This window comes from Aegilops tauschii, chromosome 2, assembly GCF_002575655.3.
Source record: "Aegilops tauschii subsp. strangulata cultivar AL8/78 chromosome 2, Aet v6.0, whole genome shotgun sequence".
NCBI classification, from domain to species: Eukaryota; Viridiplantae; Streptophyta; class Magnoliopsida; order Poales; family Poaceae; genus Aegilops; species Aegilops tauschii.
In genome coordinates, this window is record NC_053036.3 from 412,065,449 (window position 1) to 412,088,318 (window position 22,870).

At 55.5% G+C, this 22,870-nt stretch overlaps 2 protein-coding genes across 2 annotated transcripts; both read left to right on the forward strand.

The window, feature by feature from the left end:
• The first annotated feature begins 13,016 nt into the window (after positions 1 to 13,016).
• On the forward strand, positions 13,017 to 13,550 carry LOC109761241 (uncharacterized). The gene has a single exon (XM_020320050.1). The coding sequence runs from the start codon at positions 13,017 to 13,019 to the stop codon at positions 13,548 to 13,550; it is 534 nt and encodes a 177-aa protein (XP_020175639.1).
• A 447-nt stretch (positions 13,551 to 13,997) lies between these two features.
• Positions 13,998 to 14,561, forward strand: LOC141041074 (uncharacterized). Its single transcript, XM_073507187.1, has one exon. It carries the CDS (start codon positions 13,998 to 14,000, stop codon positions 14,559 to 14,561), a length of 564 nt encoding a protein of 187 aa, XP_073363288.1.
• The last annotated feature ends 8,309 nt before the right edge of the window (positions 14,562 to 22,870 follow it).

A 22,870-nucleotide genomic window follows, 5' to 3' on the forward strand; every position in this document is an offset into this window, starting at 1 on the left:
AAGCTCTTAAATATCCGGTTTAAAATTCGGTTCAAGGGAAATTTATCTGCCACAAAGTTTTGAAGCTCTCAAATCCGGTTCAAAATCCGGTTCAAGGTAAATTTGTTTATCACAAAGCTTTGAAACTCTCAATATCCGCTTTTTCCGGTTCAAAAAGAATTTATTTCTCGCAAAAGTTCGAGTTCTCAGGAAAAATTAAAGGGACCAAAAAGAGTCTGTTACAAAGCACAACCCAAACATAGGTACCCTGCTTTAATGACCATTGGGAGCTGATCGTATTCAAATTTAGCTTAACCCTTTAGGTGTAACCCTGATCGTATTCGAATCAGAGTCGTTAAATATTCTCATGATCACTAGGGGGCTTCCTATTCAAACATAGGTCGTATTCGAACCAAAGAGAACATAGCTGTCGGTACCCTCTTGATCGGCACACTGCCGAGCTCACTAGGGGGCTTCTTGATCGTATTCGAATCATAGCTCAACCCCTTTTGGGAACCGACGTGGATCGTATTCAAATCAGCGTCGTTAAACAACTCCCAAGGTCATTTGGGGGCTTCCTGTTCAAACATAGGTCGTATTCGAACCAAAGAGAACATAGCTGTCGGTACCCTCTTGATCGGCAATGCCAAAGCCACTGGGGGCTATATGATCGTATTCGAATCTTAGCTTAACCCCTTTGGGACGGTTTTCTGATCGTATTCGAATCAGAAGCCTCAAATTTTTTAAAGTCTCTTTTTGCAAACAATTTTTGGATTTTATTTGAAGCTCTTTTGATCATATCTAAAGTGTATAAAGTGTATATCTAAAGTGTAGATGACAAGTCGCCATCATATGACAATCATAAACATTTGGAAGTCTTGATTTCTAAAGATTGGGTTATCACCCTTACTGCACAGGTCACATAAACCGGTAGTGAAAATTCAATATCACAGGGATCTTGTGATCTAATTATGTGTAGGATAAGACTACATTTGGGTGGTTACCCGCCCTAGTTTTTGACGTTAAGTCGCCAGGGCATATGTTGTTTAAACTCTGCAGGATTTACAGAACTATGACTTACATAAATGATTAAATTCAAGCCCATCATCATAGATTGAAATTGGTGTCTCAAAAGGGTTATCAATTCTTGATTTTCTCAAAGGCTATAAGCTGCCGGGTTGTACAAATTCCGGCTTACAATGGAGGCATATTCAATCGCCATCGGCCAAGAGCTGCCGGGTATTTAAACTCTGGATTGACTTATCAGCAGATGAGGTATTCAAAGTCGCTTTGGCGCAATGGCTATTATTTTATCAATGGATATGATTTATTCTACAATGGAAAGAATAGTCCCGAGTCGCTGCAGGCTTACGACCCGGCACTTGGGGGCTACATTATTTAAATTGAGATCACATCAAATATGCAAGTCCCATGTCACTGCTAGCATGCACCATGGCACTTGGGGGCTAATGTAAAGACATTTTTTGCTCAACTTATTGAAGACCCGACTCATCACATTGTAATGAGCCGGCCCTTGGGGGCTACCAATTGCTCCTGTTAAAATTCAAGGTACAAAAGCCTTATTCCATTATATTGAAGGATCCACTGCTCAGTTGGTAAAGCACAAAGCTCTTAACCTTGTGGATGTGGGTTCAAGCCCCAGGATGGGGGTTACATCATATGATATTATTTTCAATGAAAAGTCCCAGTTCAGTATTATCTTACTGAGCCGGCCCTTGGAGGCTACACGTCGCTACTCAGGTATACATGATTATATTTACGAAGTCCCTGCTCATTATTGCATAATGACCCGGCCCTTGGGGGCTACATTGGTTGAAGTTTTTATGAGCATAAGGCAATTACAAGTCCCAGGTTGCTGCAAGCATGAAAACCCGGCACTTGGGGGCTACATATGAGGAATACTCAGTTCTGACTAGTGATTGAGATGAACAATATGGATTTCTTCAAAGTGGTAATATTTATATTGAAGCAAGTCTTAAGTCATCATTTTGCTCGGCTCAAGACTTGGGGGCTACAGGTAACACGGATATAAGAAGAAATATTTTCAAATTCTCAGTTTTGAGCAAACCAGATTGACCTGGCGTCATCAATAATTATGACCCGGCGTTGGCAACAATTGTGACTCGGCGTCTATAAACAGTTGTGACCCGGAACCATCAGTTTTTATAACCCGGCGATTTTGCAAATCATAAATCGGCAAGATCTACATCTTTAAGCCGGCTGAATATCAGTTGAATATTTCAAGACCAATATTTTTGTCAAGTCAGAGCATTGAAGGCCGCCTCAAATGGATTATTTCTTATAATATTTCTCTACAAGAGCCAATGTCAGCAAATTGGTTTTGAAGCTGGCATGTTGACCTGGATTTTTCAGAAGAAGTGCCTGGATTTTTTGCATTGGCAAGGTTTGGACATATCTGTTAAAAGAGATTTTCTATAAGATCTTGAGTATGCATCCAGGAGGAAAATGACAAGGACTTAAAGATGATCAGGTGCCGGTTCAGGAAAATATTTAACCCGGAGCACAACCTATCAAGTTTGTTCTTGTTTTTTATTTTACAGGATCAGTTTAACATGGATAAATCCAAATTAAACTGGGGGCTAATGTCGGGGATATACCCCGCGGTATGACCCGGCCGGAAGTATGACCTGGCCGGGCTTGGCGGTTTCATTAGTAACCCGCCGGAGTGGCGACTCACGAGCCTAGCGACTCACGGATGGCCCTAACGGCGGGTCGGACAGAAGACTAGGCCCAAGGCTAGAAGGCCGGCTCATGTTATGGTGGGCTGGATTATGAGGAAAGCATAAGGAATATTCTCCTACCAAGGAAGCAAGGCTAGGACTCCAATTGTAATAGAGCAATCCTAATCCTACTAGGACTAGTCATGTAACCCGCCCCTTCAACATATATAAGGAGGGGCAGGGCTCCCCAAAGAAGGGACAAGCAACAAGAAACAATCTCTAGGGCTAGACACAATGAGCCGGCTTACCGGCGACTCTCTCATGAGCATAATGGGACCTAGCCACAAACGGCATGTAAGGCTATTACCGGATGATGTTTCCCGGGGCCCGAAGCTGTCTAAATCCTTGTCTTGTGTTGCGTCTCTCGATTCCGCCCAACCCCTCTCAAGCTACCGCATAGATGCGTTGGCCTCACGACTGTCCTTACACTAGGACATCTGCCGTGACAATTCCACGACACCATTGGTGAAGAGGTCGCCAAGCTTTTGGCGGCCGGCTTCATCATGGAAGTGTTCCACCCCGAGTGGCTGGCCAACCCAGCCCTCGTCCTAAAGTAGAACAAGACCTGGCGCATGTGTATAGACAACACCAGCCTGAACAAGGCCTGCCCCAAGGATCCATTCGCCCTCCCGCGGATTGATCAAGTCATCAACTTCACCGCCAAGAAATTAAAGCAGTACTTCCAAGAGCACGTTGTTACTATGGTCAGCACGGCTCCCCTCGGCGAGATCATCGGGTGTCGGGACGCCTCTGGCCGGGTTGCCAAGTGGGAGCTCGAGCTAGCCGGCCACACCATTATCTACGAGCCTCGCACTACGATCAAGTCCTAAGCCTTGGCCGACTTCCTCGTTGACTAGACCGAGACCCAGTACCTGCCGCTGCCGCCGGACTCAACGCACTGGTGCATGCACTTCGACGGCTCGAAGATGCATCTCGGCCTGGGGGCCGGCATCGTGTTGTCCTCCCCGAAGGGTGACCGGCTTCCGTACGCGCTCCAAATCCACTTCACCGCCTCCAACAACGTCGCCGAGTACGTGCATGGCCTCTGGCTTGCCATGGAACTCGGCATCCGGCGCATCCTATTCTACAACAACTCGGATCTGGTGGTGCAGCAGTGCTCCGGCGAGTGTGAGGGAGTCCTGGACTAAGTGGTCCTCGGGCGTCCGGCCTGCTATCCATGGGCCGGACTGATGGGCTGTGAAGACATGAAGGCCGAAGACTGCACCGTGTCCGAATTAGACTCTACTTGGCGTGGAGGGCAAGCTTGGCGATCGACTATGAAGATTCCTTCTTATGTAACCGACTCCATGTAACCCTAGATCCCTCCGATGTCTATATAAACCGAAGAGCGTAGTCCAGATAGGACACATTCATTACCATATATTCACATAGGCTAGACTTCTAGGGTTTAGCCATTACAATCTCGTGGTAGATCAACTCTTGTAACACTCATATTCATCAAGATCAATCAAGCAGGAAGTAGGGTATTACCTCCATAGAGAGGGCCCGAACCTGGGTAAACATCGTGTCCCCCGTCTCCTGTTACCATCGATCCTAGACGCACAATTCGGGACCCCCTACCCGAGATCCGCCGGTTTTGACACCAACATTGGTGCTTTCATTGAGCGTTCCACTGTGCTGTCGGCAAAGGATTCGATGGCCCCTTCGATCGTCAGTAATGGCGCCGTTCAGGGAGAAACCGTCCTCCCCGGACAAACCTTTGTGTTCGGCGACTTCGTACTGCGGGCTAGCTCGCTTGGCCATCTGGAGCAGGTCAATAGCCACGCCCCTAGCCATCAGGTCAGATCTGGAAACTTGAACTGCGCCACGGATACCCGCGGAGACTCGATCTCCGATGGATTCGAAACTACGGTAGCCGCTCCCCCTCTCTCCGATGAACATGACTTAGATTTGTCATCGGATTGCACCCAGGAGATGGATCCTGTTGCTGCAACGGCCTCAGAGTCGAAGCAGATCATGCCCTCCGAGGCCACAAAGCCCACGGCGTTGGAGCCGCACATGGACTCGACATCCTACAATACTTGCGTCAATGGAACTCCGGACTCGTTTCTGGCTACACGTTCCGGATCAGGTGCGCCTACGAACACCGAGCTGGATCGGTTATTGATTTTCGAATTTGGCGCCGCAGACTTATTCCAGCACTCACCTTTTGGTGACATGCTAAACTCTTTAAAGAACTTATCCTTGGAGGAGGACTCACGGCCGAACTATGTTTGGTTCGAGTTAGAGGCGGATGATGAGGAATTTTGCTTCCCACCCGCCACCCACTTCATAGCCACCGTCGATGACTTAACCGACGTGCTTGACTATGGCTCCGAAGACATCAACGGTATGGACGACGATGCCGATATGGAGCAAGGCCAAGACCCGCCATTCATCGGACGTTGGACGGCCATCTCTTCTTACGACGTGTACATGGTTGATACACCCAAAGGACCTAGCGATGACAACGAAGAGCCAGATGCGAATAAAACCTCCGAGACACAGTCCAAGCGCCAACGCCCCAAGCGTCGTTCTAAGCCTCGTCGCTCAAAGGATGGCAACACCGGCACCAGAGAGAATAGTACTCCAAGCGACACCAAAAACAATGAAGACCCTGTCGGAGCTGCATCCGAATAGGAGGAACAGGACGATAGGAAGGACAACCCTGACGAACAGGCCATAGAAGATGACTCGGAGGACGACAGCTACCGTCCACCCTCCGAGGAGGAGACAAGCCTCGGCAACGAAGACTTCATCGTGCCTGACGATCCTCTGGAGCAGGAGCGCTTTAAGCTTCAGCTCATAGCCACTGCAAGGAGCCTGAAAAAGAAACAGCAGCAGTTTCAAGCTGAACAAGATCTGCTCGTCGACAGGTGGACTGATGTCCTGACAGCCGAGGAATACGGCCTCAGGCGCCCAACAAAAAGCTACCCGAAACGCAGACTGCTACCTCAATTCGATGAGGAAGCACCGGAGCACACATCTCCCTTGCGTAATGCGGAACGACCACCACGTGGTCGAGACAGGGAGGCCGACCGGCCACCCCGAGGCCGTGATAAAGCGGCAACTCAGGCCAAAAGGCAGCCTGCCCCACAGCCTCGTAAAAATAGAGACGGAAGAGTTCGGGGTCACACGTACGACCTCTGACATACAAGATCGATCTATGGATCGCGAGGGCATGCCTCGAGGCACGGCGACGGCTACCTATTCGGACGTGATAAATCTAACCACGCCCGGGCCGAATACCGCAGACGGGCTCCGTCAGAGCTACGCCACGACGCGGCCCGATATAGGGGCGCCGCACACCACCTCTGCTTCACAGATGAAGTACTAGATCACGAATTCCCTGAGGGGTTCAAACCCGTCAACATTGAACCATACGACGGCACAACCAATCCTGCAGTATGGATCGAGGATTTCATTCTCCATATCCATATGGCTCGAGGAGATGACCTCCACGCCATTAAATACCTCCCACTAAAGCTCAAAGGGCCAGCTTGGCACTGGATTAACAGCCTGCCTGAAAACTCTATCGACAGCTGGGAGGACTTGGAAGAAGCTTTCCTGGACAACTTCCAAGGAACCTATGTTCGGCCACCATACGCCCATGACTTAAGCCACATAGTTCAACAGCCTGGAGAATCGGCCAGAAAATTCTGGACTAGGTTCCTAACCAAAAAGAACCAGATCGTTGACTGTCCGGATGCTGAGGACTTAGCAGCCTTCAAACACAGCATCCGTGACGAATGGCTAGCACGCCACCTCGACCAAGAAAAGCCGAAGTCCATGGCAGCCCTCACGGCACTCATGACCCACTTTTGCACGGGATAGGACAGTTGGCTGGCCCGTAGTAACAACACAACCAGCGAGACAACCCCCCCCCCCCCCCCCGAGGCCAAGAATAGCACTAGCAAGCTCCGGTGCAATAGACACAAACGCCAAAGCAATGGCAACAACACCGATGACACCACGATCAACGCCGGATTCACTGGCTCCAAGTCCGGCCAACGGAAGAAGCCCTACAAAAGGAACAATGAAGGACCTTCCAGCCTGGACCGCATACTCGACCGTCCGTGCCAGATACACGGCAATCCGGATAAACAAGCTAATCACACCAACAGAGATTGTTGGGTTTTCAAGCAGGCTGGCAAGTTAAATGCCGAAGACAAGGAAAAGGGATCACAAAGTGAGGACGAGGACGAAGAGCCCCGGCAGCCGAACACTGGGGGGCAGAAGAAATTTCCCCCTCAAGTCAAAACGGTGAACATGATATACGCTACGCACATCCCCAAAAGGGAGCGTAAGCGAGCACTTAGGGACGTCTACGCGGTAGAGCCAGTCGCCCCAAAATTCAATCCGTGGTCATCATTCCCGATCGCCGGGATCACCCAACTAGTATCCGCCATGGCGGTTCGGCCGCACTAGTCCTCGACCCAATTATTGATGGGTTTCACCTAACACGAGTCCTGATGGACGGTGGTAGGAGCCTCAACCTGCTTTATCAGGACATAATGCGGAAGATGGGCATTAACCCCTCGCGAATCAAACCAACAAAGACCACCTTTAAAGGAGTCATACCAGGTGTAGAGGCCCGCTGTACGGGCTCAATCACGCTGGAGGTGGTCTTCGGTTCTCCGGACAACTTCCGAAGCGAAGAGTTAATCTTCGATATCATCCCCTTCTGCAGCGGCTATCACGCACTGCTCGGACGAACCGCGTTTGCCAGATTCAACGCAGTGCCACACTATGCCTATCTCAAGCTCAAGATGCCCGGTCCACGCGGTGTCATAACAGTGAATGGCAATATAGAACGCTCCCTCCAAACAGAGGAGCACATCGCCGCCCTAGCAGCAGAAGTACAGAGCGGCCTTCTCAAGCAGCACAATAGTATGGCTGCCGAGCCCTTGGACATCATTAAGAGGTTCCGCACTACACTGCAATAGGACGACGCGTCTCGTCAAGAGCTCGACTAGCAATCCGACCTCCGTCCCAGTCCCAATGAGGTAGTGGCATTCGTACACAATTACGCGCTCAAAATTCCATGGACATCGACGGAGGCACAAGATAACCCTAGGTCTACAATTCGGCCAGACAGATCCCGGACACACATACTTTTACCTTTCTCTTGTTTCAGGATCCTTTTTCACGGGCCTGATCACAAGTCCTTTAGAAGGATTGGCATACAACGGAGGCAAGCAGCACAGGTGTGTAGGGTAACCTTTATACGTTCTTCTTGACGGTATTCATACTTATTTCTCAGGACCCGCACGCTGCGCCCTACTGATTCCAGCATGTTAAATAGCCCAGATACTTCTCGCACCATCTGTACAAGATACGTCTTGATGTATCCATCCAGTTATAATAAAAATGGTTCGTGGCTCAGCTTATGTGGTTTTCGCTTCTTACTTCGTTTTATTTCGATCTGCTTATCTACCGCATCGATACTCTTCTGTACGTTTCATACCCGCCAGGGGCTACTTATCGCCCCACAATAAGGCAGCAAAGTCCGAACACTTCTTATACAAAAGTTCGGCACCCCGAATTTAGCATTATATGCATTGGCTCCGAATCATGTCTTTGGTCAATAGTTGGGTTGCCCAGCTCCTGTGCTTGCTACCCTACGTTCCGCTCCATCAGCTAGGGTAGTAAAGGGAGAACTACTGCGATTGTGCCCTGGCCTTGACCGGATGAGCACCTCAGTAGAGAAAGCCGAAAACTGACTTTCATGATATGGCGAGAGCCAGTCAGCTGTTCGAGGGTTACAAAATCGTTGGAGATTTTTTTCGCGTCATGTGAAGGATCGGCACTTCCCGGTCAGATGCTGACAGCACCTTGGCCTGGACCAGGGGTTGCACACTTGCTTAATTATAAAACTTCTATGTCTTAGTGAGGGCGTTCAAGCCGTACAGTCCGATTGCCTTGTTCGTTGCGCTAAACAACTCCTCCAAAGGACCATATAATTGGATCAAGATTGTTTAGATTCCATCCCGAACACCTCCGTACTACCTACGTGAGGGCAGAAGCCGACGACTGGCCAACCCTCAGATTACAAATAACATGGCCGCACAGGAGGAAACAATTCAAAGCATAATAAAATTATCTTACGAACACCGGCTTTGTTCCCATAATACCAGGCAAAGGCAACATGAATACATTTATTCAAATACAATGTCCTGCGAACATTGCGCCGCCACAAGCCAAGACCCCTCTACGACATCCGTGAAATATCGCTCGGGTGTGCAGTGCTCCTTGCCCTCCGGCGGCCCACTGGCAACTTCAACAGCGTTCATCTTCGCCCACCACATCTTACAGCGAGCGAAGGCCATACGGGCACCTTCAATACAGGCGGAGCGCTTGATGACGTCCAGCCGCGGACAGGCCTCCACCAGGCACCTCACGAGTTTGAAGTAGCTGCCAGGCATAGCTTTGGCTGGCCATAGCCGGATTGTCAAATCCTTCATGGCTAGTTCGACCACCCTGTGCAGCTACACCAGCTGATTCAGCTGATCGGTGAAGGACACGGGATGCTCTGGCATCACGTACTGTGACCAGAATAGCTTCTCCATAGAACCCCTTCCTTCGGCTCGGTAGAACTCTCCAGCGTCTGATACGCTGCGTGGTAGATCCGCAAAAGCCCCTGGGGAACTCTGAACCCGGGTTAGTAAAAGGTATTGCTTCTCCACATACTTGCTTTGCATCTTAAATGCCTTACCCGCCGTGATCTTCTTGGCCTCCTGGATCTCCTAGAGGGTGGCCTGGGCCTCATTCCGTGCGGTCTCCGCGCTCTGACGAGCCTTGGTGAGTTCGGCCTCTTTAGCCGATGCATCATTCTCCAAGGTCTCACATTTTTTCACCGCATCTTGAAGCTCCTGCTGGACTTCTTTGACCCGGGCCTTGAGCTTCTTACGAGCGGCCTGCTGCTGGACAGCTTTTTCCTCGGCCTTGCCTAAGGCCTTCTTCAGGGCCTCGACCTCGGTCGCGGCTCCTACACATATTCCGACACTACAGTCAATATACATTGCCTACGCTTTACGAACATACAGCAAGTCGTTATTCACCTTGCTTCTCCTGGAACCGAACCCTAACCTTGCCGAGCTCGTTCTCGGTCCGCTCCAACCTCTGCCTCAATTCAGAGACGTTGCAGCCAACAGCGACGCATGCTTGTGCATACATGTTACATTAGTCTCCTACAATAGATCCTCTGTCCGGTTCTCCTCGCCGAACACCGGACAGTGTCTCAGGGGCTACTGACTACAGGGTTTTTTTCTCTTTCTACGACACTTACCTCGAAACCTATCAACAGGTTGCTGCAGGCGTCGTTCAGTCCACTCTTGGCGGACTGAACCTTCTCGATAACCGCACCCATAAGGACGCGGTGCTCGTCCATAACGGAGGCGCCTCGTAGCGCCTCCATCAGGTTGTCCGGCGCCCCTGGATGGACAGGGACCACCGGCGGAAGCGGCGTACCCCCCTCCTTCAAAGGGGGTTGCTCGCCCGACTCCGGAGCCATATGGGTCTCCGGAATCGTATTCGGCTGAGGGCCAAACTGGATGCGGCCCTTTTCGCCAGTCTCCATGGGGATCGTCTCCTCCATGTGTCCGGCAGTGGAGGCTTCGCCTCGTGGCGCCTCCCGGACAGCGTCCTGGGCTCCTCCCCGGTTCAGTTCGGCCCTCCGAGACAGCACTTTGGTGTCGTCCCTGGCCCCGGGGGAGTAAGCAGGCGGTGGCGACTGGCTCGCCATCTCCGATGGAGCCAACGAACCTTCAGATGAGGATCGCTGGATAAGGTCATGGGTCGGACTGCAATATTGTAGTTAACCATGTTAAAATAAAGAGAAAGGGCTGGATGTGCGCACAAATAAGTCATGTCACTTACGATGCGGCCTGGAGCTTAGCGCGGGGGCGTCGTTCCGGACTGCTGTCAACGTCCCACGCGGTGTTGACCGCTGGGGCGCCCTTCCCCTTTTTGGGCGCTTTCGCCTCCGGATGTGCCGAGGCCGCCCTCTTCTTCTTCTTCTCCTCGGGAGGAGGGTTGTTTTCCTCCTCCTCCTCCTCCTCGTTGTTGTCCTCAGGAACGGAGGACTGGGCCTCGTCGTCTTCGGATGTCGCGTCCGAAGTGCCCTTGCGATGGGGGCCACTCTTGGCCCCCTTGGCCTTCTTCTTGGCCTTCTTCTCTGGCGCCTTGTATGGCGCCGGCATCAGCATCTTCGCTAGACGCGGGATGATCGGTTCTTCGGGCAGCGGAGCCGGACACTGGATCCGCTTCGCCCTCTCCACCTAGTCCTAAAGGAACCATAATAAAAGCTCAGACGCCACTCTCGAAACAATGAGGTTGGGGATACGTCGGAAATAACATACCTTGCTGGCGGGGTGTGAACAATCGTGGCCACGGTCTGAATCTGTGGCCGGTGGCTTCTCGTTGCCCTTAAAAAGCAACTTCCAGGCACCTTCGTGAGTAGTCTCGAAGAGCCTCACCAAGGTCCGGTGCTTCTTCGAATTGAACTCCCACTAATGGCGGCTTCGGTGCTGGCACGAAAGAATCCGGCGGACCAGCATCACCTGGATGACGTCAACGAGCTTGACGTTCTTGGTCGTCATGCTTTGAACGCACGTCTGCAGCGCTATCAGCTTGTCAGGGGAACACCAGTCCGGACTCTTCTCGACCCAGGAGGTGAGTCGCATGGAGCGCCGGAGTGGAATTCGGAAGCCGCGGCCCAGGTGGTGCCACAGGGTTCTGTGATATAGAACCATTGCTTCTGCCATTCCTTTACTGTCTCCACAAAAGTGCCTTTGGGCCAGGAGACGTTGGATAGCTTGCACACCATGGCCCCTCCGCACTCCGCGTGCTGGCCATCCACCACCTTCGGCTTCACATTGAAGACCTTGAGCCACAGCTCTAAGTGGGGATGGATGCGGAGGAAGGCCTCGCACACGACGATAAACGCTGAGATGTTGAGGAAGGAATTCGGGGACAGATCATGGAAATATATCCCGTAATAATACATCATCCCGCGGAGGAAAGGGTAGAGTGGAAACCCCAGCCCGCGGAAGAAATGAGGAAGGAATACTACCCTCTCGTCGGGCTCCGGCGTTCGGACGATTTGTCCCTCGGCCGGCAAGCGGTGGGCTATTCCCTTCGCCAGATATCCGGCCGCTTGGAGCTCAGTAATGTCCTCCTCCTTAATAGAGGATACCATCCACTTGCCCTGACCACCGGATCCGGACATGGTTGCTTGAGTGGAAAGGAGATGAGAAATTGGGCGATGGAGCTCGAGATCGGGAAGACGGAGACAGAGAGATAGCGTGAGAAGAGGAAGAGGGGATCCTTATCCTCTTATAAAGGCAGCAAACAGTAAACGCCTCCTCACTCGCCTTAAGATTCGCCTATTCCCAAGGGCTGTGCAAACGGCACGGTTGGGTTACCCATGCCCGCATTGATGAGAATCCCGCAATAAAGGGACACGATCTCTGCTTCGACAAGACATGCCAATAGCAACTGCGTATCAAAACGTGGGATGGCAGAAGAAAAACGGTTCAAGATTATAACTGGACGGACGCAATGTCGTGTTATAAAGAAGCTATCAACAGACTAGATTCGTGCAAATATTATATTCTCTCTGCGATTGTGTGTTGTGTATAACAGGTCCGAATACAATCATCATGACCGAAGATTATCTTGGAGTTCGGGAAAAAAGGGAACCCGCCTTGCAATGTCGAAGACAATCTGCGCGCCGGACTCCTCATCATTGAAGCCAGGTTCAAGGGCTACTGAGGGAGTCCTGGACTAAGGGGTCCTCAGGCGTCCGGCCTGCTATCCATGGGCCGGACTGATGGGCTGTGAATACATGAAGGCCGAAGACTGCACCGTGTCCGTATTAGACTCTACTTGGCGTGGAGGGCGAGCTTGGCGACCGACTATGAAGATTCCTTCTTATGTAACCGACTCCATGTAACCCTAGATCCCTCCGATGTCTATATAAACCGGAGAGCGTAGTTCGGATAGGACACATTCATTACCATATATTCACATAGGCTAGACTTCTAGGGTTTAGCCATTACGATCTCGTGGTAGATCAACTCTTGTAACACTCATATTCATCAAGATCAATCAAGCAGGAAGTAGGGTATTACCTCCATACAGAGGGCCCGAACCTGGGTAAACATCGTGTCCCCCGTCTCCTGTTACCATCGATCCTAGACGCACAGTTCGGGACCCCCTACCCGAGATCCGCCGGTTTTGACACCGACAGAGTGGGACACCCGCGACCCCAACATGGGAAGCTACCGCTTCCTCGTCCAGAAGTTGTCTGGATTCTTCATGGGCTACGAATTCCTCCACGTCCCACGCGTGGAAAACGAGGCGGCTGACACGCTCGCCAAGATCGCCTTGTGGCAGTCCATCCCGTTTGGCGTCTCACTCGAGCACCTGCACAAGCCGTCCGTCAAGCCGTCCCTGGACTCCGAGTCCATCTACGTCCCGGACGACCCGGCCGTGCCTCAACCCGGCTCTGGGACTGCCGATCCCAGCTCGGAGGCTGCCGAACCCGGCCCGGGGGCTGCCGGACCCGGCCCGGGGACTGTAGAACCCGGCCCGAGGGCTGCAGCCGCCGACCCGGCCGCCGTCATCCCCGACCCGGACGCCGCCGTCCTTAACCCGGGGGCTGCCGACCCCCGCTCGGGGGCCGCCGCCCCGGAACCCGCCATGGTGGCCGTCTTCGCCGTGGTGACGGCACCATCGTGGGCCCTGCCCATCTCAGAGTTCCTCAAAAACGGGGTTCTCCCCATGGACGAGACCAAGGCCTGGTAAATGCAGCGCCGGGCGTCCGCCTACAGCATCATCAACAACGAGCTCGTCAAGCGCAGCTCCACCGGTGTGTTCCAGCGCTGCGTCGAGCAGGACCAGGGCATTGAGATCCTCCTCGACATACACCAGGGCGAGTGCGGACACCACGCCGCCTCGCGGTCCTTGGTGGCCAAGGCTTTCCGCCATGGTTTCTACTGGCCCACGGCCCTCCAAGACGCCGAGTCGCTCGTCCTCAAGTGCGAGGGATGCCAGCGCTTCAGCAAGCGCAGCCACCAGCTGGCCTCAGCACTCCGAACCATCCCGATCGCCTGGCCCTTCGCGGTCTGGGGACTCGACATGGTGGGGCCCTTCAAGACCGCTCGAGGCGGCATGACGCATCTGCTGGTGGTGGTGGACAAGTTCACCAAATGGATCGAAGCAAGGCCAATCAAGAATCTGGATGGACCGACGATGGTCCGGTTCATCAAAGACACCGCGGTATGCTACGACATGCCGAACAACATCATCACGGACAACATCACCGATTTCGCCAAGGGCGCGCTCATGCAATACTGCTCCGTCTCCGGCATCCGCCTCGACCTGACGTCCGTTGCACACCCACAGTCTAACGGCCAGGTCGAGCGGGCCAACGGCCTCATCCTATCCGGCATCAATCCACGGCTCGTCAAGCCGCTCTTCCGCTCACCCGGCAGCTGGCTCGACGAGTTGCCGGCCGTCCTTTGGAGCCTCCGCACCACGCCAAACCGGTCGACCGGGTTCACCCCATTCTTCCTCGGCTACGGAGCCAAAGCTGTCATCCCGACCGACGTCGAGTTCGACTCGCCGCGCGTCACGATGTACACTGAAGCCGAAGCCAAAGAAGCCCGCGAAGACGGCGTTGACCTACTCGAAGAAGCACGCCTCTTGGCGCTCAGCCGGTCAGCCATTTACCAGCAAGGCCTGAGGCACTACCACAGCAAGAAGATCAAACCCCTCGCGTTCCGAGAGGGAGACCTCATCCTCCGACTCGTCTAGCAGCAAGCCGCCCAACACAAGCTCTCCTCCCCATGGGAGGGCCCCTTCATCGTCAGCAAGGCCTTGTGCGACCACAACGCCTACTACCTAATCGATGCCAGCAAGTCAAATAAGCACAAGAGAGACACCGTCGGCGAAGAAACAACCCGGCCGTGGAACGCAGAACTCCTCCGCCCGTTTTACAGTTAGCTGTGTACACGTATGTATCACTGCCTTTTGTAATTGTATGAAAACTATGGAGTCCCCGAACGACGCTCAGGGCTGCCCCTTTTCGACCAAGCTATTTTGTCCCCTGCATTTTTGCATTACTATCCTCTCGGACCAACCCGGCCACCAGTTCGACTTGCTCAGCCCGGGGGCTCGGGGGTTGGCCGGCTTGGTCACTACCAGCCGCCTTCCTTAGCAGTTCCTAACGCGTTAAGGCTGCCGCGGCCCCCCACTTCGCCCTAGGCCACAGAACCGGCTTCGGCTGTCGGCTGGCAAGCACAACGGGCCAAAGCACCAGCGCGCCACGAACACTAAGTCAAGGACTGCCGGGTTACCCAACCCGGCCCCGCCACTTTTAAATAACCGCATAACCGGCTGCTCGCCAACCGGCTTTGCCGGATTGCCGCCAGCCGGCCCAGTGGGTGTTTTGCTCGCGCTCAACATTTTGAAGGCCAAAGTACCACGTGCTCCTCTCAAAGGCCGAACTCCTTGTCACGGACCAGAGCCTCGGCCGTCAGACTCGCGGGGGGGGGAGGCCCGATAGGGGAAAGTCGCAAGAAAACGGCTCAAAAGACGAAAGGCAAAAGGCGCAAGCATCCATGAAATATTTACATCGCAAGTTCAAATTTAAACAGGCCCAAGGCCAGAATTCAATACACCCAAACACCCCCAGTGGGTGGGTGGACCTGCTACCTAACAGAATTTTTTCACTAAGTTCAAAAGGGCGGCCTCAGGCATCTCCAGCATCGGGTCATGCAGCTGACAGCTCCCCCTCGATGGCCTCAGGGCCCGCCGAGGTGCCGGTGTCCTCCTCGACACCCGCATCATGGTAGACGTCCGTCTCCTTGGAGCTGCCCTCCGGGTCGTGCAAAAGCAGGCCGTAGTCGTCGGCAGGCACGACTCCACCATCCTCCGCCCGCTCCGGCTGGAACTCGTCGTGGAAGCCGAACCTGGCGATGTAGCTGGCCTGGGCAGCGATCCGTCCGGCCTCCGCCCGCAGCTGGTTCTCCGAGCCAGCCCACTCGCCCATCAACGCATCCAGCGACAGGTCCGGATGCCAAGACATCGCAAACTGGAGCGCCATCTCGACACCGGCACGAGCGGCAGAAACACGCCACTCGTGGAGCCGGTCCGGCCCCGCCTCCAACCACCGCGCCAGCCGCGTGAAGCTGTTCGGCGCAACAGAGCCCGGCCACAGGGCCGCCGTCATCGCCGCGCCGGCCTCAGAGAGCCGCCCCATCTGCTCGCTCAAATCCCGCAGACGAGCCTCAGTGACGGTCACGATCTCCGGGAAGGTCCAAGCCACCTGCGGGTTGCGCTGAAAGTGGACGGCTTCCTCCGCCAGCTGGCGCATCTCCGGGAAGGCCCCTGCCAGAAAGCGAAGCAAGTCAGAAAAAATCACCAAGGACAAGAAGCCGGGATCCCAGCCCGGCCGAACCCAAGAAAAGCACTTACTGTAGAAGGATTCTTCCAGGTGCTGCGCTTCGAGCAACGTACTGCGCCGCTCCCGGGCGATGGTGCGGTCACGCTCCTGGAGCGTCTTCTCCAGTTCGGTGACCTTGGCAAGAGCCACCTTCAGCTCGGCGTCCATGGCCTCGGTCATCTTCTCGGCCTCCTCGCGGCGACGGGTTTCCCCTTGACGGGTCTCCTCCGCCGCGGCCACCAGCGCCTTCAAGCGCTCCACCTCGGCCTAGAGCTGACCCTTGTCGTCGGCCAGCTTGCCGCGTTGCTGGTCGGCCTCGGCAAGGGCCTGCTGCGCCTCCACAACCTTGGCAGCTTCCGCCTTGAGGCGTTCCACCTCGGCCTCAAGATGGCTCTTGTCGCCCACCAGCTGCTCGTGCAGCCGGCTGGCTTCATCGAGCGCCTGCCGGGCTCCCGTCGCCTCCGCCTTCGCCTTCGCCACCTCGACCTCAAGCCGGCTGGCATCGGCAACAAGCCGGTCGTAATGGTAGCCGGCTTGGAACAGCTGGGTCTTTCGAGACAGCACCTCGGCTGCAAAAGGAAGATTCGGAAACAAAGGATCAGTTTAAGACTTGACCCAACTGCTACGCAGTTGGCCCGAATCTCGGGGGCTACACCCAGTGGGTGCGCTAGCGCACCCCCACTAAAAAGAGCACGCAAGAAAAATACCTGCGGCAGCGTGGAGCTCCTCCTCCTTGGCGGCGACATGCTCCTTGAGCTGCCGGTGCTTCTCCAAAATCCAGTTGAAGACGCTGACCCGGTAGGAGTCCAGTTGCTGCAAGGAGCAAGGATCAACACAAGACAGCAGTTTAAGATTTGACCCAACTCCTACGCAGTTGGCCCGAATCTCGGGGGCTACACCCAGTGGGTGCGCTGGCGTGCCCCCACACAGAAAAAGCAACAAAAGACAGAAGGCAAGGGGAACTTACGAACACGGCGCGCTCCAGCTCCCGCGTCTGCTCCACCTCGGCCTGGGCGAAGGCCTGGATCCGGTCTATCCGCCCTCGCACGCGCTGGCTCACGGCAGCCATCGCCGCCTCCTGCTGGGTCAGAGGCCCAAGGAAGACCTCGCTGGACCCGCCCCGGGCCGACTGTGACCCGGCGGCCCGGCGACCCCCTGGCCTGAGCACCAGGGCATGCTCCCCGCTGACCGCCTCTTCTGCGGCCAGCGCCTTCTCCAGCACCCTCTACGGCGCCCTCTCCACTACCGTCGGCATGATGGCCAAGGTGACATGTGGCACTGCCGCCTGCGGCGCCTCGCTCGTTGACGCCTGACGCGCCCCCTCCGGCGCTGTCCTCGGTGCCTCCTCCAAGACGGCGTCACCGCCACCTCCGTCGGCCCCCGCCCGCTCGACCACGTCAGTCCGCGGCGGGGTATCATCCCCGACCACCACGACCTCCTAGTCAAGGTCCATACCGTCCGAGCGGCCGCCTTGGCCGCGCTCCCCCTCCGATGCCGGCAAAAAGACCGTCGTCGCCGGCACCGTCCCCGCCGGCATCTCCGGCCATGCCGTCTCCTCGCCGGCTCGCGCCCACGTCGTCGCGGCGCTAACCCAGGCCTGGGTCAATGCCGCCTCCAGCTTTGCCTCAACCCTGTTCTGGTCCCGCCAGGCCAGGCCTTCGGTGTCGGCCAGGTCCAGGCCAAGATCTGGATCCGCCGGCTCCTCCTCGTCGCCGCCGCTTATCCGGGTCCTCCAGAATGTGGCACCCTTGACGGACGCGGCGTCCGCCGCCGCCACTGCCAGCGAGATCGACGACCTGTGGCTCAAACAAGTAAACATACGAGAACCAGGCAGAGTCTTTCGGTCGTTCAAATTCAACAAGGAACTTACCCGGGCACCACCGGAACGGCGGGCCTCGCCGACCTCTCTTGCGGAGCGCCTCGCCTCCTCTTGGCGGGCGGTTTCGTGCCTCCGGCCGGGTTCGCCGCGCGCTTCGCAGCTGGGGCCCACGGCGCCACGTTGTCCTTCCCATGCGGCCGGCTCGCGACCACCGCCCCCCGGGACGACCCGGCTCCGGCCACACTGCCGCCTCCTCTGCCCGGCGCCACTACATCGACGACTCGCGTCAGCACCCCCAGTGCCGCCTCGCGCCCGGCAACTTAAGAAATATAAAAGACGAAGCTTACCCGTACGGCGCCCCGCGCCGACATCGTTGGCCTCCTCCTCCCCTCCACCGTGGGTCGCGGGTTCCTCCGAGACGGCCCGCACCACCTGCACCTGCGCCTGATCGTAAGGATGTCGGATGGCGTTCAGAAGCACCTCCCGCATCGCGTCGGGACGAATAAGAAGATGGGCGGCAGCAAAGTATGGAGACCAGGGACTCACCACCGGTGCCGGGTTCGCCTGGCTGTATGGAGGTTTCCCGAACTCCCAGTCGTCCTCACCCGCAAACAAAGAACCCCCAGCCGTCCCGCAGGTTGGCCTTGGAGACATCGTTGACCCGGCGGGCGACCTGGTCCGCCCCCAGCCGCAAGTTCGACATGCGGTTCTGGTCCTGAAGCCCGGTCATCTGACCAATGAGGTGGCTGCCCTGCTGCAGCGGTAGCACTCGGCGCCTGATGAAGGCAGTGATGAGGTCGGTGCCAGTGAGCCCTTCCCGCTCCTTTATCACAGACACCCGCTCGCACAGGTTGAGCACCTCCTGCGACGGGTGCTTGGGGTAATAACCCCAATTCTGCTTCGCCCACGGCGGCGAATCAACGAACGGCGGTAGGTTGATGTGGTCCGCGCCGAGATTGCAGACGTAGAAGAAAGAATTCTGCCATTTCTTGGCAGAATCCTCCAGCGGCATCTTGGGGCAGTCCGCGCCCGACCGCTTGGAGATGACGGCGGCCCCGCAGTCGGACATCTCCCCGGCCCTCGGCCCCTGCTGCTTCAAGGAGAAGAAGCGCACCCAGAGATCGATCGAGGGCTCGACCCCCAGGTACCCCTCGCAGAGGGTGACGAAGCCCAAAAGCTGCACGATGGCGCCGGCGCCAAGATGATGGGGCTGGAGCCCGAAGAACTCCAGGAAGTTGCGGAAGAAGGCGCTCGCGGGAAGGCCGAACCCGGGCTTGAAGTGCGGGTAGAAAACCACGCGCTCCGTGCCCTCGGGCCGCGGCACCCGCTCGCCCTGCGGCAGGCGCACGCCAACCTCCGTCTCCCCCGGCAAGCGCCTAGTGGTGCGGAGGTAGGGGATGTCGTCCATGGTGACGGTCGAGCCCATCCACGAGCACGACGGCAGCGCCATCGACGAAGACGAAGAAAAGAGAGGAAGAAGAACGGCGATGAAGCTCTGCTCGAAGCAATGGGCGTCGCAGCCCGCGGCGGTCGCAAGAAGCAGAGGAAGGATGAAGAGGCAGGGGAGTGCGAGCGAGAGTGGTTTCCGCTGCTCCCTGCCCCCAATTTATAGCCTGCGGTTCGAACGTGGGGAAGTGGGATCGTCTGCGCTCGCCCGTCCCACTTCCCCGCAATAAATGCGCACGTGTGCACGCAATAACTGCCTAGAGAATGGCAACCGACTCGCGGACGCCGCAATAAAAATCCGCGCTCGTGGGTCGAGGGCACGCGGCGGCGGGGCCCAGCGCGTTGTTCCGTCTTGTGATGCGCGTGGCCTGTCAGGCCCCTCCGGCTCCCAGGCACCACGTGGCGCCCGCGCGAAGCCCAAAAGATTGCCTCAACATTCGACGGACTCTTCGGTTTCCCGCCTCTGCCGCGATGCCGCGATCCGGCTTCCGGAAGTCGGCACACAGTGGGTGTTGCCGGACCCGACGATCAAAAAATTCGCCTCCTCAGGGGGGGACTGCGAAGGCCCTTCCATCCAAAGATGGTGGACCTTCACAGCTTCGGGACTACTGTCGGGGGGATGAACCCCAGGCAGGCAACGGAACCCGGATCCTTTTCAAAAACAACGGGGCCAGCGACTCCCCTCAAGCCGGCTCACGCTTGGCCGGGTCGCTCGACCCGGCCAAGCCCCTCAACCCGGCCAAATCCCTCGACCCGGCCCTGACGGCCAGTGCAAGGCAACCGAACTCGGCGCACCAAGACTTCTCCAACAAGCCAGCTCCCCTTTGGCGTGTTCCCCAACCCGGCCACGGGTCAGCTCCCATCCCATCCAGGCCGTACGATGGGACGAGTCTTCATTCAGAGATGAGCAAGGCAACAGTGCCCCTCCCACGCCTTTGGTCAGCCAGGCATGGCAACAGTGCCCCACCTACCCGCTGACAAGGGTTGGCATGGCTACAGTGCACCCATCATCATTGCTAACGCCAGCAAGCGGCGACCTGACGAAGCGCCACTGTAGCGGACTCAACCGGCCACTCCCTGACGATCGACAAGACGGCCAACAGTGCCCCTACACCCCGGGTCCCACACCCGGAGAACCCGGCGAGCCCTGACACCCGGCGGGTCCCAGCACCGGCTTCCCGGACAATGACAACCCGGCCCCACGGCCTTGTAACATTACCAATATACCCCCCAGGAGCCCTCATGCATACGGGCAGAGAAGCATACGATAGAAGAGATCCACTGCTAGCAACCCACTCACCCACACCCAAGGAGAGGGAGCAGCCTAAGCCCTGGCATGCCTTCCTTCTTCTTCCATACAGCTCTAGGAGCAACTCTGTACTGTTACATATAAACTACACTCGGCAGGACTAGGGGTGTTATCTCTCCGGAGAGCCCCGAACCTGGGTATGTCTTGCGTCCCGCGCTCGCTCATGCCAACCTCGCCTCTGGAGCCCACCAGTGCCCTCGAGCCTCTCCTCTCTTTAGCCATCCCTTGGCATCTGCCGTGCGCCCACCACGACACTTGTGCACTAGGTTCTTCCCATGAACTATAAACCCCTGGAGCCTTATCGATGAACACGGCATACCACGTGCCCTAGCAATGCACAAGAGCAAGAGTTGAAGCAGCAAATCAACGGAGCACACAAGTAGCAAGCAAAGTAGCACACAAACAACAATGGAGCAGAAGAGAAGAAGTAAAGCATGCATGATCATACGGCATAGCAAGTTCTACCTAGCACTACCTTGGTGTTAACCTACCACCACATCCAAAAGAGGGTGTCATCCTACCACCGCAAGTTCACTATCAGCGTGAGGGGTTAGTATATACCACCTCACCAAAATATACAGACCATCAAATTGTTTTTCAGCCCTAGCTACACAAAATGTACGTTGTCATCATCATCGTCGTCGTCGTCGCCACCGCCATCGCCGTCGGGGATCATGCACGCTCACAAGAAGCACTACTCTAGTAGTAGTGCTTGCCCAGCTAGCTCCTGAGCCACAGCACCCTGTGAGCGTCTACCATGGCAACGAACCCAACACCCCGGGCCTTGTTGTCAAGCAGGTGGCTGAGAGCTGCCATGAGAGCCTCGTCACTAAAGCCACCCTGGGTCATGACAGCGCCATACAAGTCAGGGTGGACGTCGAGGGGCTTGCACTCCCTGATGGCTGTTGCCACCTCCTTCACCGCCTCAGTCATGCTGCAAAAGACATTGATCTCCTCCTCCATCAGGTCTCCTCTCTTCCTCTTCCTATCATGGACGGGGTCAAATGGCTTGTCGAAGGGCTTCACGAAGGGCTTGTCAGGGCCATCAAGGACCTCGACGTCCGGGGTCCCAGGGAAGTCTGGCATGGGAGAACCAAGAGGCTCCCCCAAGCCCATGGCATGCTTCCCAGTTGCCAGCCCGAAGGAGAAGATGTGCTGCATCTAGATGTAGTTCTGTATGGGTGTGTTGAGGAACTTAGCGTCCCTTGGGTGGTCCTAAAAATGAAACACAAGTGTTGTTAGTTGCGATTAGGAGTAGGCAATGGTGGCCAGTATAAAAAGGAAGAGGGTTGTGAGCTAACCGCGACATGGTCGGCGTAGTGCTCTGCCTCCAGAACTATGGAGCAAGTGTTCTCATCCCATGAGGCGCCGCTAAGGTCTATCAGCTTGGACACTTGGATCCATTGACTTCTCCACTTCCTCAGGTGGTTGTACACCTGGGTGGCAGACACCTCCTTCCCACAGAACTCGAACACCTACTTCGCAACGGTGTTCAAGTGCACCTCCTTGAAGCCCTTGTCAGTCCTAACTCCACTAGAGATGAGCTCACACATCTTGTTCAGCACGAACGTGGACATGAACGACTGCCACTTCATGTTGTTCGACCTACCATCCTTCTTTGCCTTTGTTGTTGCTACGTTGAGTGCAGCGGCAACAGCAGCAGCAACAGGAGTTGGCTCAACGAGCACTACTGGCACATAGAGGGAATCAGACGCGAACACCTCTGAATCAGGTGCCATCTCGAACATAGGCTGCGAGTCCTCGACAAACGATGGAGCAAACTGGCTGTCGGACAGGACAAGGGCCTGCCTAAGATCTTGCATCTGCGTGGTCATGTCCTACAATCGTAGCACGCATTGACAATAAGCATAGCACACAACATACCGGACAATCCATGAAAGCAGGAGCATACATGTACATGGTTCATCACTATCATAGCAAGCACATGCTTCATCACTATCATACTAAGCACATATGGTTCATCGCTATCATACTAAGCATACCGGACAATCTATGAGCACGAACATACATCTACAACAAACAGCATGCTACAAATTGACCACCAATAGCTACAAATCACAGATCTAAGCACGAATCAACACAAG